This window comes from Colius striatus, chromosome 2, assembly GCF_028858725.1.
Source record: "Colius striatus isolate bColStr4 chromosome 2, bColStr4.1.hap1, whole genome shotgun sequence".
In the NCBI taxonomy this organism is placed as follows: Eukaryota; Metazoa; Chordata; class Aves; order Coliiformes; family Coliidae; genus Colius; species Colius striatus.
The window spans coordinates 116,677,945-116,695,256 of record NC_084760.1 but is presented as its reverse complement, the minus strand read 5'-3'; the positions used below and the strand labels follow the sequence as shown (position 1 = coordinate 116,695,256).

The following is a 17,312-nucleotide window of genomic DNA, read 5'->3' as shown; positions in this document are numbered from 1 at the left end:
AGATTGGATTTGGACCATTGAGTCCAACTCCCCTGTGCTAAAGCAGGTTCCACCTAGATCAGGTCACACAGAAACATGTCCAGGTGGGTTTTGAAAACCTCCAGAGAAGGAGACTCCACAACCCCCTGGGCAGCCTGTGCCAGGGCTCCCTCACCTGAACAGTAAAGAAGTTCTTTATGTTTAAGTGGAACTTGTTGTGCTCCAGCTTCTGTCCATTACCCCTTGTCCTGTCATTGGATACAACAGAAAAAAAGTGCTGTCCCAACCTCCTGACATCCACCATTTAGATGTTTGCAAACATTTTGCTGAACTTCTATCCAGATGGGCTGCTCAAGATGAGTTTCCTGTTTCTTTTTGTTAGACAAGCATCATTTCCATGGTACCAGTATCAAAAAGCCCCAGTGCAGGTCAGAAGCAATGCTGTGCTATTCACTGTACAATAGCAAGAGACTGGACTCTGAGGCAACACAATGGATGGCAGAGAGAAGAGTCATGTTTATAGTGAAGTGTTTAGAATGCAGCCAGCTCCTGTGGGTCAGGAATCTTTATCCTGCACCCTGGAAATCACAGACCATTATGATTGGAAGGGACCTTTAAAACCACTGAGTCCAACCACTCACCTCCCACTGCCAAACCCATCGCTAAACTAGACCATATCCCTCAGCACCACATCTATACATCTTTAAAATATCTCTAGGGATGGGGACTCCACCACTTCCATCATGAAGCTGTCTTCAAAAGCATAAGAATGTTACATGAGAGGGGTTTGTGTTTATAATTTCCTACATTTGCTTGGTTATTTGGAGCTTTTTAGGAGGCACTCTTGTCACATTTTCACTGTTTTTCTGACGCTTTGACAATGAGACCAGAAATGACACCTGTGAAACCAAATATGACTCTGCAGTTACCTGAAAAGACATCAGAGTTTCATCTTTGCTTCAGTAAATAAAAATAACGACTTCCACGTGACACTGGAGAGTTGAGGCTGGAAGAACAACATCAAGTATCATTACTCCTCCTACCCAGTACTGAGAGTGGGTACCACTAAGCATGACAGATGGTACATTTTGAGACAGCTCCAATTTGCAATAAGACTGATGGGGGAGTAGAGGGATGAAAGAAGAGGAACAAGAGAATAGGTAAAATAAACAGAGGGTGAGGAGACATGAGAAGAGGGGAAAAAAGAAGAAAAAGGTAAAGAAGAGATTAAGGACAGAGGAAAGCATCACTTCCTCCTCCTCTTCCTTGTGTCTTGATTTCAACTGGAGCTATGCTGGACAAAGACCTTGCATGTAATTGAAATGTCTCCTCAGAGCCATTGACCCTCTGCTCAGGAACTAGGTAAAAAGCAGATCCTTCTTCCCCTAAGTCAGTCTGGAAGTCCTGGGGTGCACTGGAGGAGTACAGCCCACCCCACCTCTCCTTTATCACAGCCCTCTCCAGCCATTGCCCCAGAACAATCTGACAACCCTTGAGAAACTCACTCAGTGTTTGGAGGGTAAGCACTTCCCTGCTCAACAAAAAAGTTACAGCATCAGTTGTTCCATCTAGTTTGTTTTGGACCAACAACTCATACAGCCAGTAAGATCTGAGCAGTATTTTCCCCAAGTAGTAATCTTAAATGCCTTAAATCCATAGTTTGGCACTTCTGGAAACGCCCTGATTCCTCAAGGTGTGGGTGAACTGCAGCCACTGTGGTCCTCAGGAAAGCAGCACTTTTGAGTGTCTGCTTATCTCATCACCTAAGAAGAGATTATGATGCCTCTGGGAAGCTTGCTCTTCATTCTTATATAGTTATTTCACACTGTGAAACTTACTGGCTGACCTAGAGGAGAGCTTTAAGCATAAGCTCTGGAGGTTGCTGTTCCCAGAAAGGCTCTTAGGAAGTGTGGAAGATCCCTGGGTACGTTCTAGGTGCACATCTGCCCAGATCCTCATCAGTATCAACCTCTAAGCAGCTTCCATCTCCTCATCTACTTCCTTAAAACTCAGACCTTTGCTTAAACTTGCTACAGATAACTTCCTTGAATTATGTAAAAGAACAGATTGAGATAAAAGCTTAAAAGAGTTTTTAATGAAAATGATTTCTAAAGAGGAAAAATGGATTTAATAAACTGGATAAAACATAAGAGTCATAAATTGACTATGAATATTAAGACATGTGCATGTATATATTTGAGTGCAGAACAGGATAATATGAACCAGGGGGAAATCATTCAGAGAAATATTCTACTGCAAATATTTGGTGTCGTAGTCCTAAGTGGCCTCATTTACTGGACTAGGTAGTCATGAAGTTGTTTCTGACTGTGAAGGATACAGTTCTAATCCATACTTTCAGCCTAAATTATTCTGTTGCTCTGACAACACACTGCTCCTGCTCTCAGACAGGAGAGAGACATATTTGTGTGCAACATTTTTAATACCTTTTGAAGTTTATTCGGAATGGAGACAGCCTAAAATTCAGAGGTCAGATGGGTCACCTTTTATTCTCTGGGAGAATGGTTTTGCCACTGCCTGTGATCTTCGTGTTATTCACAAGACATAAGAGCCGAGAGTGTAGAGACTGGCAGACGTGGAGGCAAGGTGGGTAGGAGGCACGGAGGAGGGGATTCTGGAATCCTGCCCCATCTTTTTGTGCCAGAGGGAAGCAGACAGGGAAGCTGGCTGGAGGACAGGCTGTTATCAACTCTCATGATTTTGAGAGTTGCATAATATTTTTTAACTGTAAAGACAAAGCTTTGTGACTCATGTAGTACCAGAAGACCGAGTGACCTTCTGAAAGCTAAAAAAGGGCAGCCTCTCCCAGAGTGACACAGCTACTGAAGACAGCTCTCCAGACAACTTTTATGTTTAACCATTCCACTTCCTACTTTATCCCCCAGCGGCAAGGCATCATCTCCTTCTCCAGGCCACTCGAGGCTTTAAGTCCTGTTCGACAACGCCTTCAGAAGACCTGAGCAGTGCAGAAGAGATGGCACTGACTGATTTAAAGCTACAATACATCCAGGCTGATGAGCAGCCAACAAGAGTAGACAACACCTTAGGCCACAGAAAAGAGATTTAAACAATAATTGTTTCCTTTCTCCTTAGGATGCCATTCAAAACATCCCATGTCAGTGCAGAGGGATCCCCCACAGAGCTGACTGCAGGGACCTGTGCCATTTCTGGAGGCTCATGGTCAGCAAAGCTCCACCAGTTCTGAAACCTCTCTGCCACAACAAGATGCAGGGGGTATTTAAGATGAACCGCTAATAGTGAGCAAGGCTGACTGGAGCTACAGTGAGGCAAGTTAGGTAAATATTTAAGACCATCACTGTGCTTGTTAAGTCCTGTCACTTCCCTTCCTATTTTTTTACAAGCCAACTTTAAATTGCCAATTAATAAAGGCATCTGGTTCTCCCAACCGTTTCATTTTACTCAGAGGAGGCTGCTATGACATACCATCCCTTCCAACAGCTGCTTGGGGAGTTTCTCCGATGAAAGAAAGGGCAGAGAAAAGACCACCTAATCACATTTCACCTGTAACCTTACCTCTCAGGGACTTTTGCACAGCAGTGTAAAACTGTCGTTTTAGCCTGCAAGAAACTGACATTTCCATCCACTGAGAAGTGCCTGGTGGCACCCTTGATATGACACAGCAAACACAGACATGGGCCGTAAAAAGCCCACATCAATTTAATACCATAACATGACATTCGACAACTGTAACACAACAATGCAGCAGCGTTACAAATCCCCATCTCACGGACCTAGAAACGCCCATGCTGCTTTCATTTCATGCCCTACGGCTGAGCCTGCAGTGAGCGCACTGCGTGAAGCCCAGCTCAGCGCAGAGCTCGAACCGCTCATGGGAACTCCAGCACCGCGTTTTGGCACAACCCAGCTCCCCTCTGACCGCGGAGATCGGCTGAGAGGCCACGGCACGACGCTTACAGCCCGCGCTATTCTTTCCGCTGTGGAAAGAGCGAGAGGGGAGCCGGTGGGGCCGGCCCGCCGCCGAGCCCCGCTCCGCACCTCCGCTGGCGGGGGCGGTGCCTGCGGGCCGCCGCTGCCGGGGGAGGGGATGACGGGCGGGGGGCCGGGCGCTCGCCGCCGCCTTCCTTCCTCCCACACGGCGCGGCGCCGGCAGCATGTGGGCAGCGGCACCTCTCCTCCTCCTCCTCCTCTCCCTCCTGCTGCTAGCGCGGCCGCGGCGGCGCGGGGCGCGGCTGGAACCGGGCGGCCGGGCTGTGCTCATCACCGGCTGCGACAGCGGCTTCGGGCATCTGCTGGCGCTCCGCCTCCACCGCCTCGGCTTCACCGTCTTCGCCGGCTGCCTCTGCCCCGGCGGCGAGGGGGCGCGGCGGCTGCAGCGGGAGGCCGGCGACGGCCGCCTGCGCGTCCTGCGGCTCGACGTCACCCGCGCCCGCGACGTGCTGGCGGCCAAGGAGCTGGTGCTCAGCCACCTGCCCGAGCGAGGTGAGGGGGCGGGACGCGCCGGGCGGCCCTGGGGACCGGCGGCGGGGCGAGCCCCGCGCTCGGCTGCCGGACACCCGCGGGCGGCCGCCTCCTCTCCCCGGCCGCCGGCTCGGCGGGGTGAGGGGCGGGCGGGGACGGCCGGACCGGCGGACACCGAGCCACGAAAGCAGCCCCTCGGCTCGCCCTGGGCGCGGAGGGGCTGCTGGCAGGGAGCCACCCGAGACGGGCACAGCTGGGCTGCCACCTAGAGCGCGGTCACTGCGGGAGCCACTCGCAGTTACAGCTCCCAGTAATAACATCACTGTTTTATATAAAAACATGCGTTGGGGCTTGGCTAAGCGGTACACAAACGGGGGTCTATCCAAAGAAGCAGCCAGCGGTGCATTCTTCCATTTACCACAGGTGAGCATCACCCTTCTACCAGAAGAGAAAAATCCCCAAGAGTGGGATCCCCGGGATCCCTCCCCAGGTATCTGACGAGGAAACCGCAGGGAAAGCAGAGAACAACTGTGCACACATTGGGAAGGTGATGTACTTCTGGGCATGACTTGTGAAAGGGGGAATAAATAAAAGAAATGGAGAGGGGGCGGTGCTGTGCCATGTTCAACCCACTGCTGCTCAGTACAACTTGGGATTTGTCAAGCTAGTCCCTCTCCAAATGAAAGCTGTCAATTATATACCCTACAGGGAGCATACACATAGGAATGGATAGACTTTAGCTTGCAGAATAATTGCAGACAACTTAAATGCTGGGTTATCCCCTCAGCACACATGACAGGGTGCAGGTTCCCATGTAGGCTGAGTCGCTCAGTGAGCGATATGCTTGGCGTACAGCAGCCTGACCCGGGCTCAGAAGTAAGATTCCCTCAGCATTACTGAAAACAGTTCTTGCTCACATGGGGAATATCAGCAGAGAATGAAGCATGTGAAATCACAATGCAATGCAAGGCCCTCTGCCTCCCTGGTTCATTAACACATTGGGAAGGGGATGAAACAAGAAATGAATTAAGAAAAAGCCTAGATAACTCTTATTAAGTACATGTATTTATGGTTGATCTTGACCTTATCTGATTAAGGGGCCGAGCCTTCCCCTCACAAGCTCTTTCCCAAGTAGCAGAGACAACACAGATGACTCACAAAAGCCCTTATGGGGACTGGGTCACCTGGGTTACAGATAATTTATCCTGTAATTCTGGCAGCTTATACAGCGGTCCTCTTCATGCTGTCATGTAGACTCAACACTCACAGTTCACTAACTTGCTGGCTGTCCTTGCTGCTCACAGGCATGTGGACATGCCTTCAGGTAAAGGCAAGTCATGCTAGAGACATCAGGGCTTGCTGGAGGGGCCTGGAAAGACACTGGGGCACAGCTGGGGTTGAAATGCAGCGTGCAGACAAGATGTGCAACAGTGATTTCCCTGGGCTGCCAGTTACTCCGTGACATCCATAAACACAGGGCTGGTCAGGCCCAGAATGAGCACACATTTTATAGAATCACAGAATGGTAGGGTTGGAAGGGACCTTTAGAGATCATCTAGTCTAACCCCCCTGCAGAAGCAGGTTCACCTAGATCAGGTCACACAGGAATGTGTCCAGGCGGGTCTTGAAGACCTCCGAGGAAGGAAACCTTCCCATTGTTGGTCAGCTCTTCTGCTGCAGCTTTTTTAGGCAAGGCAGAAAGGAAAAAACCCAATTTTCTAGATCCAGACAGCACATATGCTATTTGGGAAAACTCCCAATTATCATGCAATCTTCCTCCTAAATGTGTTAAGTAAAAAGGAGTGAAGCAGTTATTTTAACATCTGATGTTAATGGAATAAACGCCACAAGTCTTCTTTGTAATTTGTAACATATAGGAGCATAAATATTTTGATCTGAAATGTAAAGAAACTGTGAGGGTACTCTACTTATGGAGAGTCTTTAAGCAAAAGACTTCAGTAGGAGTGTTCCTTCTTGGCACCTCTGAAAATAGACGTTTTCTTTGGCATTTTAATTCTCTTAGACCAGTTTTAACTGAACAATCCAGCTCAAGATCAGCTTTCATATTAACCTTTTTTTTTTAGGAAGGGTTATTTTTCGACATTTGGGTCAAAGATTGTTTCAAATTCAATTCTTTATCAGGAAAGAGATTTCTGAACCACTTGTAATTGCATTTATGTTCTGAAGTATCTAGAAGATGAGAACTCAAGTAAGTGACTGCATGGAACATCTCACGCGCTACCCAAAGGTTCCCAAAGTGTTGGCAGCAGAGCACGTGCCTCCACGGCCCACCAAGTTAAGGAACTCTCCCCAGGGAGACCTTAGGACCTTTTCCTTGGTGGATCCCAGAGAGCTGCATCCTGAGCCTGCAGCAGGACTGACCGAACTGAAAATCAAATCTGTGTCAGGCATTTGTCATGAGGACACAAAAAAGAGCAGATGGCGAGTCCAGGAGGCTGTTTGAAATAAGCAGTGGACAGATTAAAGACCTGCTTTGGGTTTTTCACAAACAATTCAGATTGATGTAGCAATCCAGTGGGTTGTGCTGAAAGGTTCTAGTAGATCATAGATTATCTCACTTAAAAGCTGTGAAAACATCCACCTTTAACGTAGTCCCTGGCAGTATTCTGTGTGCTGTTTCTGGCTTAGGAGTACAGTTGGGCTTGTAAGTTCCATCTCTGACTGTCTCTCCCTCCCTCAGAACAGGATAATTCTGTTCATCAGCTCCCTGTAGAAACTGAGAAGAGGCATCTGTCTCTGGGAATGGTGTAGCCACCTTCTTTTGCAGTTTTTACTGATTTTTCCCCCCAGTTCCATTAGCCATTTTTACTATTTGACTCTGCCTTTTTTGGCCGTGTTTTACTAGAATCAGTTTCACTCAGGTACCAAACATTTGAAGTGCGTCACATCAGCGTATTGCACATCTAAATTCAAGTCACACCACCACTCTCAGATCATTCCAAAAACAGTCACAAGGAAACCACTTCAGCAATCCCCAGGTTTAATGGCAACTGTGCAAAGGCTATGGATGCCAAGTTAAACCTCAATCCAGTATGGCTTTTTGGCAGATGTAGTGTCCTCCAAGTTATCTTAATCTGACTGATATGCCAAAGTTTTGTCCTTTATCTTAAATATTTTCATTAGGTGATCAAAACAGATGATTTCTCACAGGCATTATGTCTCTATACACTACTCTCCTCCTTTCAAACTTCCAGAATGCTCTTGTTTCTGCTTCTGTTAAGCCTGTTGATCCTGGTCTGCGTCATGTACTCTTGTTTTAGATATGAGATAAAAAGAGAGTCTCTGCCCTGAAGAGTGTATAATCTGCAATGGAGGGCTCCCCAGATGACAAGCTGGCACTGAACTAAGGCTCAGAGAGCTCAAGTCCCTCCTGAATCTTGTTCTTCAGTAGATTTGAGTTGCTTCAAACCTAGCCCCAAGCTAAAGAAGCTGCAGTTCTACACTGTAAAGCCTGTATTTTTTGCCTAGAGTCCCAATGACAAACCTAAGCCCCTAGTTGTGGGCTCCACTGGGACACGAGAGTCACACTCTTCCACTGACTCAGTTCCCTGCATGGGAAAGCATAAGATGTTCCTGGTTCTGAGGCAAGCCAGTACAAGAAGCCCCACTCAGCAGGTGCTTGTGGCAAGGGAAGTCATGGAAGAATACTGTGCTCTGGCATGTTTGATCTGGGAGGGAAAAAATACTTAGACTGTCAAAACGGAACTTAGTTCAAGCATGGTTTAGGAAGAGGGATGTTAGACTGTGCTGCAGCAGGCAGGGAATAAATAAACTGGAAAGCAGAACGATGTCAAAGAGATTTTTCACCGATTTCTGTGTTGGGAAAATGGATCCTGAGGATGAAGATTAAAAGATATAGCCAGAGATCTGAAGAAGATCAGGGAACAGCTTTTACAGTGATGCCAGGCTTTAGTTTTTGTTGTGTTAAGATTATGTAGAAATAAACCCGAGCACAGAGATCTGCAGCCTTAAGCAGAAACAGATGGGTTGAGCAGCTACTCATTCCATCTGCAGATCAGATCATGTGCAAGTACAAAAATATTGATAATTAGCTTTTACAGATGACTCCCTAATCCATTGGTCTTAAAGCATTTTACCAGGAGGTCAGGCCCATGGGGCTAATTCCATTTTAAGGAGTAAGAAAGCCACAGAACGATGGAAAGGCTTGAAATGACAGGGCAATAGCAGGGGGAAGAAGGAACTCTAGGCTATCCAATTCCTGTGGCCATATTTTGGGTCCATTTCCTCTGCTGACATTTGGGGCAGTGGAAGGAAGGTGAGTACACAGGAAAGCGCTGTGTGACAAGGAGAGCAGTCAGTCTGTATCTAAAGTTACAAGAGAGGTCCAATGTCAAGGACTGCTGGGTGACACACTGCTAAATAATGATTTCTTCTCTTTGGAGGGCAAAGTTACCCAAGTTCTGTGTGGTAAACTCCTGATTTTGCCCTGCAAATGAGACATCACTGAAAGAGCTCTGTTTAAACACCAATTTTGTGATGTAAAACAAGTAACATATATATGATAGGAAGGCTTAGAGGAGTCTGCTTTACAAAATCATTTTCAGCTTTAATTATTGCCACTAATGAAATGCTGGATTAGCAGTTCTTGGAAGGACAAAGATACCACAAAATGATTGCATTAACTTTGTCAGAGAAGATCAGAAAGAAAAAGAGTTCAGCCAAAGGGTTCCTGCAGCACCTTCACCAGGGTAACCAAAGGTTCCCTGACAATATCTTTGCCATCATGGGCACGGGAGGCTACAGCTGGGTTGGCATCACCCACCTACCTCAGACTCTTTGTCCAGAGAAACGAAGAAGCACTGTTACCCACTCTGCCTCACCAGAAACCTAGGCTTTGAGATCCTGCAGAAGGCATGACTAAACAATCATTTGCCTCAGGCATGTACAAGAAAGGAAAAAAAACAAACAAAGCAACCCACAAAAAAGCATCAGTGAAGTTGTCACGGCTGGCAGAACTAGGCTGGAAACGCAGCTGTTTCAGTACAAGTCATGCTGCCCTGTCTGCTTCTTAGTTACATTGCTGGTCACTCTAGAAATACTCCCAGACAGGATCTGAGGACAGAAACAGCAATGTTTTCAATCACAGCTTCACTATCCATCTACAGCTACGTGCTCTGAAGGCGAGAACAAGTCAGCATGGCTTAATCAGCATTTAGCCAGCATGCCAGCTACAACCTGTGAGTGCTCTACAACAGAAAAGCCTTTCCAACAGCCTGGCTTCCCTGGGGTTATGTGGGGAAGGGAAGTGTCCCAGAATGCAAAATAAACACAACTACTGTAGCCACTGACCTTACTTAGTTACTTTACCCAATGCTGCACCCCTGTTCCTGACTGTGGCTTGTTTTCAGAAGGAATTGAAGCTCAAATCCTGGAAAAAGAGCCAAGACTTAGGCTCCTGAATTAGTCAGATGCTTTGAAAATGTTACCCCTTAGCCTTTAGATTGCTTAATATCACTTTCACAAAGTTGTTCATTGCACACAGTGGGATGAAAGTAACTGAGTTATCATGGTACACTGCATTGGCAGTAAGGCATAGCCTCCCAGAGCATGTTATTCATAACCTAAGATGACTCCAAAGTGATTATTAAGTAGCACTGAGACTTACATAGTCCAGCTAATGGCCACGATTACATCCCTTCATTAAACACAACGTGCCTGCTCTTAGAAGCAGAAAAGACAAAAAGGTAATACAACTAAAATAAAGTTGTCTCCAAGCATCCAGAGTACTGGTGTTGTTTTGTCACTTGATGATGGTTTTGCAGTGAAAGATGCTTGTTGGGATGTTTCTCTCCTGTAGGTTTCTGGGGGCTGGTCAACAACGCAGGAATATCAACCTTTGGTGAAACAGGGTGGCTGTCGATGGAGAAATATGAGAAATTTGCAGATGTGAATCTCCTTGGGAGCATCAGGACAACCCTGGCATTTCTTCCCCTTCTAAGGAAATACAAGGGTAATGCTAATCCACTGTTATTTAGAGTTGTAGAATAATTAGCTTAGTATAATTAGGGTAATGTAGCGTCTATAAAAGAAGCCTTAATTGTTTCTCATTGAATTGAAATGACAGCTGCCTCCTGTGTGGCCTGAAAGAGCAACTTGATCCTGAAGAGGGTGAAGTAAGGGGAAAAACTACCTTTAAAGGTTCTGTCTTTAAAATACACAGGAAAAAAAGAGCAGTATTTACAAATACTGAATTATCTCCGTGTTCTGACTCAAACAAGAGAGAAAAAAATGCTTGCAGCAGCTTATTAAGCCCAGGCAAGACTTTGTAAGCACTGACAACCAGAACACACAAAGGTCTGATGAACTCCTGCTTATTATTTAGCCTTTACTGTTTTACTTTTTGGCAACCACGAGAGGAAGGATGGTGAACAGAGGTGAACTGCAGACATCCAGCTTCTAGTTCCAGGTTTAGCAGGATCCTCTCTATGACCTTCTGCAAGAAGCTTCAAGTATGTGAAACAACTGTACAGAGACCCATGGGTCTGCTGTGGGATAAATGCATTTGCATGGACCTGCTTCTGCAGAGGAGGTGGACTAGATGATCTCTAAAGGTCCCTTCCAGTCCTACCATTCTGTGATTCTATGACTTCCCCATGCATGGGCTTTATCCCTTCTTCTGAGAAGCAGCAGTTCAAACAGCCCTGTACAGCATGTCTCTACTGCTTTGCAGTTTGTTCCCTACTTGTCCCTATCTGTCTTTGGGAAACAAAGATACCCTTTTCCTTCCTCCCTTTTTGCTTATTAGCTTGTCTATTTGAGTTGTAAGCGCTTTAAGGTGAAGATCTGTTCTATGTGCATACATCATTGAGCACAGGAAGGGCCAGGTTTCATCTGGAAGCCCCAGATGACACTTCTACACAAGATGTTGCTAAGATAAAAGCATCCCCTTTTTGTCTACTCTGCTTCTTTCTGCTTGGTTGCCTTTGGGTGATGATATTCAGACTCAAGAAAAAGCAGCCTTTAAATACTGCAAGCTTGGATGTGTTTCTGTGAAAGAAGGTGCTATTGCATACACCCAGAAGTGTGTTATATGGCCATTACTTCTTGGTTTCCTGTGACGTCCTACTTACTGCTAAAGCTCTGATGCTGTCCCACCAGAGGCATTTGTCTCACTTCATGAATTGCAAAGGGGTTACTTGGAAGTGAAAAGGACTAATTGTGTGCATGATATTAAGCACATGCTTAATCTTTTACAAGATTTGGGTCTGGATGACTGCACATACATAGTACTTTATCTCAAAGGAGCACTCTGCATCTCACTCCTGGCTGTCAATGCTGCCTTGCCCACACTCCTTCTTCAAGGCCCATCTATGTAGGAGAGTGAGGCCAGGCCAATTCTAGGAAGAATCCTAGGTTTCCCGTCTCTTTCCTTGCAGGAATAACCAGGACAGATAAAGCTGATGTTTTTGTGGGCAGCAAGTGACCTGTCCAAATGAAAAGCCTGAATTATGGATGTTAGAATGTTCTCCCTGGGAAAGCTGGTTTTCAGTTACCTTAGTCAAAGTTAAATGCCACATCCTGGATGCCTGCACTGAGTCACTTAGCTACTGAATGAATGAGTCAGAGGTCATCCTACCATCCCACCACACAGTAGCTATGTTCTGAGGGAGGGAGCTGACTGCCATTTTAGGATGAGCACTCATTCCAAGAAAAGGTTCAAGATAATTAATACCTGCAAAGGCAGGTATTGCCCTCCAGACTAGAATGAAGCATCCTACCCTGACAGAAACAGTATTTCCCCATACTTTTTCCAGATGGCCAGGGCAGCCAAGGTAGCATCTTGGTCAGCAAGCTGGGAGTTGTTCTGTTATGGCATTTAAGATTTACTCCAGATGCTGTGTGCTAGGAAGGCAGGGAACCCAATTCAGAATGACAGATTTCACTACATTCCTGTGATGCCCTTTTGATACCCCACAAGCCTACACCATTTGGTCAGATCTGGGGCACAGATGTTATCTGCATCTGGGGCAGCAGTAGGAGTGCAACTCTGTTCCCTGTATTGGTATTTTCTCTCTCACCTCTGGTGTTTATATATCCACATTCACACATTTCTTACTTTATGGTATTGACTATGTGATGGAAGTGTACAAGTAAACAATAGAAATGAACCACATCCCAGTGCCTCAAACCAGAAATCTCTGCTTTTTAAGACATGTCAGCACTCAGCCAAGACATATAAAGGGATAGAAGCAGCACAGATAAGGGAAATTAGAGCAAGGCAGTGGAAGGCTGCACACATTTTGTCCAGTCACCTTTCTCTGGTGAAGCTTATCACTGTACAGTCTGATTATTATTCCATTCAAACCCCACCTGGATGAGTTCCTGTGTGACCTACTCTAGATGGTCCTGCTCTGGCAGGAGGGTTAGATTGGATGATCTTTCGAGGTCCCTTCCAGCCCTTCAGAGTCTTTGATTTTATGTGCACAGCTGTAAGCCAGGTCTCAGTGCAGAGACATCATTAGCACAGAAAAAATGGAATTAATAGTCATATAGCCATCACAGGGAAATTCATCTGCCCCTCTCCTCTGCAGTCCTTCTCCTGTTACTAGCACAGCCTTTTATTGCCATTTTTCAGTCTAAAGTTTTTAAGGGACTGCTTTGTTTCCATCTCTTTCATCCTGCATGTTGGGAATGCATAATGCTTTGACTAGTCCAGCATCTGTCACTAGATGGAAAGGTGATTTTTGTGTGAAACTCTGCTTAAGAGAGCTGAGTGCACTTCTGTGCTGGGACTACACACTTACACAGCCTGGCTTTGGCACTAAAACAGCATCATGCTAACTACCATCTTATTAGCAGTCCAGAAGACTTGGGTAAATCAAGTGTATGTTAAAGACTGAGAGTGAAGTTATGTTATTTGCACTGCTTTCTTTCCAGGACGTATTGTTTTCATGTCCAGCATTATTGCTTATTTTACTCTGGGAAATGGCATTTATTCTATGACCAAGGCAGCCATTGAAAAATTCAGTGATGCTCTAAGACTGGAAATGAAGAAGTTTGGTGTCCAGGTAAGTGACATAATGGGTAACTGTGGTGTGAAACTCCCTGCTATTGCTAACTTTCATTTTCATATGAGAAAGAGGGAACTTGTTTCACTCCTGAAACTTCCTACAGATCTGAAATGCATCTCTCTATGCAGAAAGAAACAAGCAACTTGCAGAAAGAACACCAGACAACAGTGTGGGGGTGGAAGTTCTGGCCAAGGGAACAAGAACATGCAAAACATTATCTAATCTTGTGCAAAGTAAGCTCCATGCGTCCAAATGACAAAGATAAAGATCAGAGCTGAATCCATGGGTGCAGCTTCCTATGAGGTGGTTTCTCTGTGGCTGATCAGTCAGGTGGAAGTCACTGAGAACAACATGTCTGGGTGATGTTTACAGTCCTGAGCAGCTGTGGGTTGGCACATCTTCTCTCTGTGCCAGTGCTGCAGCCTCCACCCTTTCTCTGTATGCTCTACAGTGGAGAGACTTTCTGAGACAAGGCCATGTGAGCAGTGCCATGCTCTGTGAAGAGCTCCTAACAGTAACGAGTCACTGGAACGTTTTCTGGGGTGGCTGCAGGTACAAAGAGCCCAGATGTTGAGTGCTGTGCAGCAAGAAGGAAGGCTTGGCACCTACCTGAGTGGCTCTTTCTCTCACAGTATCAGTGCTTAAAAGCTTTCTCTTTTTGTGGGAATAGCTACAGTACAAGAGATAGTATTGTGCTGAGTAGTTATGTTTTTATTGTCTTAAGCTAAGAGGCTCTAAGAGTGCTCTTAGTGCCCTGTCTAAGCAACACTGATAGTCAAACCTGAAGCTCAGATCACTAAGTAGCTTCACTAGGCTTTTTTTCTTGGAGACACTCCACTGCTAAAACACTCTTCTCAAAGACTAGAAGTCTTCCCTAGAGGACTTTCATTGGTGTACTCTTCATGGACACAGATTTACATCACTGTTCCTTTTGTGTTGGAAGAAATTACAGCTATACATCTGTTAACTACCCCTCTCGGATAAATATAAAGTGCTATAAAATACAAATGATTTTACACATCCTAATACCACACAGCACGATGAGGATTGGAACTGATTAGCTGAGGATAATCTCAAATGCATGGAAGAGCTTAGTTGAACAGGTTAGCTACTCTGGTCATTTTGGGATTTCTACTGTTCCCACTACTGTTCACGTTACAGTGAGCCAGGCTGACAAACAGTTCCAGAATATCTATGACAGTTATTTTTCTGTTTCTCATTGGCTGGCCTCTGCCTCAGAATCTGCCCTGCAGAGTACATGGTCCCTCTTCCCTGTGCTGTGCTCTGCTCCCCTGCTCCGTCATTCCCTTTGTCCTTTCAAGAGAAAGTCGCTCAGAGATCGCAAGGAACAGATGGAGCTATGGCTCTGTCCCACTGAACTCTAGCCAGGCAAGCTGGCTGCCCACAGGAAACAAAGTATGTGTGCTCTTTTAGAAAGAAGGCTGCAGAAAATCAAAGAAGGGGGGAAAAAGCATCATCTCTCCTAGCCAACTCCAAAAAAACTCCAAAGCACAAAGTTTCCAAACTTCCTTTCTGTAAAATTAATGCAGGAAGTTTACCATTGGCATTAGTTTGGCTAATACTAAACACTTTTGAAGACAGCACCCAAAGGGAGGGCTCCAGAAGATGTCCTGTGACAAACCCACCTGAGGCAGCACAAGATGCGTGCTGTCTCTCTGCTGGAGCTTACCCACATCCCTTCCTGCCTCAACCCCTCTGCTCCGCAGGCCGAGCAGTGCAGCCAGTGCCAACAGGCAAGTGGTAGCCTCTGGTAGATGGGCTGGGTGGCAGATTGGTGACATTAAGGTTTTACATTACCACAGATCTTCCAGAGAATGCTTGCCAGATCCCTGAGTTCCTTAGGCAGCCCAGCACCTCGTGTTGAGCCTTTAGAAATCACGTCAGTTTAGTGCCATGGAGTTGTTAATGTTGCATATCTACAAATGGTTGTAACAAGCCTACTGTTAACTAAGGAAGGGCACAGTGAGTGCTCAGCCTGCTCTGAAATTCCCCAGCAGCCTGAGTTTGCACAACAGCAGCAACACCACACACAAAGAAAACTGGTGGAGCAGCAAAGGATTTGTGTGCTTTCAATTTAAATCTCTGTGAAGAGAGATCTACAGAAATTTGCTAGTGACTTCAGCGAGAGTTAGACCGGGATTCCTGGCTGACAACATCTATTTTCCTTTTAATTACACCTGCTTGGGGAAAACAGCACTTATTTCCCCAGGGCTTTCTGATTTTGACATCTTCCTTTTGTTCCAAATTGGGGCAAAAAATTACCAATTGCAAGATTTGCCACTGAGTGAAAAATTCAGAGTATTCCACTTTGGAGACATCAAAGTCATATTGAAATGCTTTGTCTCAGTATTGTCAAAACATTTATACCATTAAGCATTCTATAAAAATCAAAGATGCACTCCTGCATTCTGTGAAGGTATGCCAAGTAGTCAAAACGAGAACATTAACATGAGAAGACAGAATAAAGCACCTCTGCAATCTGAACACGTTTCACGGGAATAGATTTGATTTCAGTCAAGTTTGCAAGGTTAACATTTCAACACAGCAGCATTTTCTGGAAGAAATCTGTCTGCAGAAGGCTTTTGATCTGTTTTACTGACTCCTGTATTTGATTGAATTCAGAATGACTGATTGCATCTTGGTAAGTTTCACATCTTGCTTTTAGGTCTCTATTATTCAGCCAGGAAATTATGCACGCTCTACAAAAATCCAGCCACCAGTCAGTGCCGAGGAGATCTGGAATGAACTCAGTGAAGAGGAAAAAGCAGCCTATAATAAGGAGTATGTTCAAGAGAGAGCAAATTTTTTCAACAGCATCCTCAGCGAAGGAAGCACCAATGGCAATGAGGTTGTAGATGTTATGGTAGATGCTTTAACATCTCCTGCTCCCAAGGCACGTTACATGGTAGCGAAGCTGAAGGAGAAGGCACTGGTGTTTGTGTGTGCTTTATTCCCAACCGTTGTGATGGATTCTGTTTTGTCTTATGCACTGAGTAAAGTGAAACTTGCATAGCCTATGTCAGGACTGTTGAGTGACTCAAGCTGGGCAGGCTTTTTAAACTCTGAAAGCCAGGGCTCAGTGTAATGCCCCCAGAAACACCGGGCTGCCACATTAGGAGACACCACAGAGACTAAATGGAACATATCCCACAGGCCAACTGCACACTTGAAATCGTTACAGCAGAGAGGAAAACTTTATTTGACCGACCTTAATTGTAGGAACCTGAGTAGTACTTTATTAGGGGTGATGAGAAGAGGTTAATGGAAGAGTTAGAAATGAGCAATAGACTTTGCAGTACTTTGAATGGAAATAAATGGCTGTAGCAAGTTAGGAAGAGTCAAACAATAAGGTTGGAATATGGAAACAGTGTCTTGACTAACTACAATTCAGCCCTTTTTCAGGTATTCTGGATAAATCGGTTTAAAAAGCCATTTTAGACTATGGAAAATGAAATACTCATTTGTAAATGGAATATGTTACTAATCCTAAATAAACTGTTTTATCTAATGTCTGTATTAATCAGTGGGTTAACCTAAAGGGTAGTCAAAGAGCTAAACATCAAGGTGACAGACATCACTATGCAGTAGCAACCTGTAGTTTAGAAAGAACATATTCAGCCTGGAGCACTGTTTTTGCTGCTACTGTAGGGAATAACATCTGACAAAAAAAAATCTCTTAACATGGACAGAAAAACTTTAGTAACACGTATCTATGAGGATAATTGAGCCCAGTGGCTTCATTAGCAGTTTACTAACTGTTGTGGAAAAGATTCCTGGTTTATACTTGCAGTTTTAAATGTT

At 45.3% G+C, this 17,312-nt stretch overlaps 1 protein-coding gene across 1 annotated transcript; it reads left to right on the top strand.

Moving 5' to 3' along the window:
• Window positions 1-4,130: 4,130 nt before the first annotated feature.
• LOC104549743 (D-beta-hydroxybutyrate dehydrogenase, mitochondrial) lies at window positions 4,131-16,917 on the top strand. The gene is made up of 4 exons (XM_061990626.1): window positions 4,131-4,458; window positions 10,277-10,429; window positions 13,357-13,487; window positions 16,177-16,917. The coding sequence occupies exons 1-4, from the start codon at window positions 4,131-4,133 to the stop codon at window positions 16,522-16,524; spliced, it is 960 nt and encodes a 319-aa protein (XP_061846610.1). The 3' UTR covers window positions 16,525-16,917.
• Window positions 16,918-17,312: the final 395 nt, after the last annotated feature.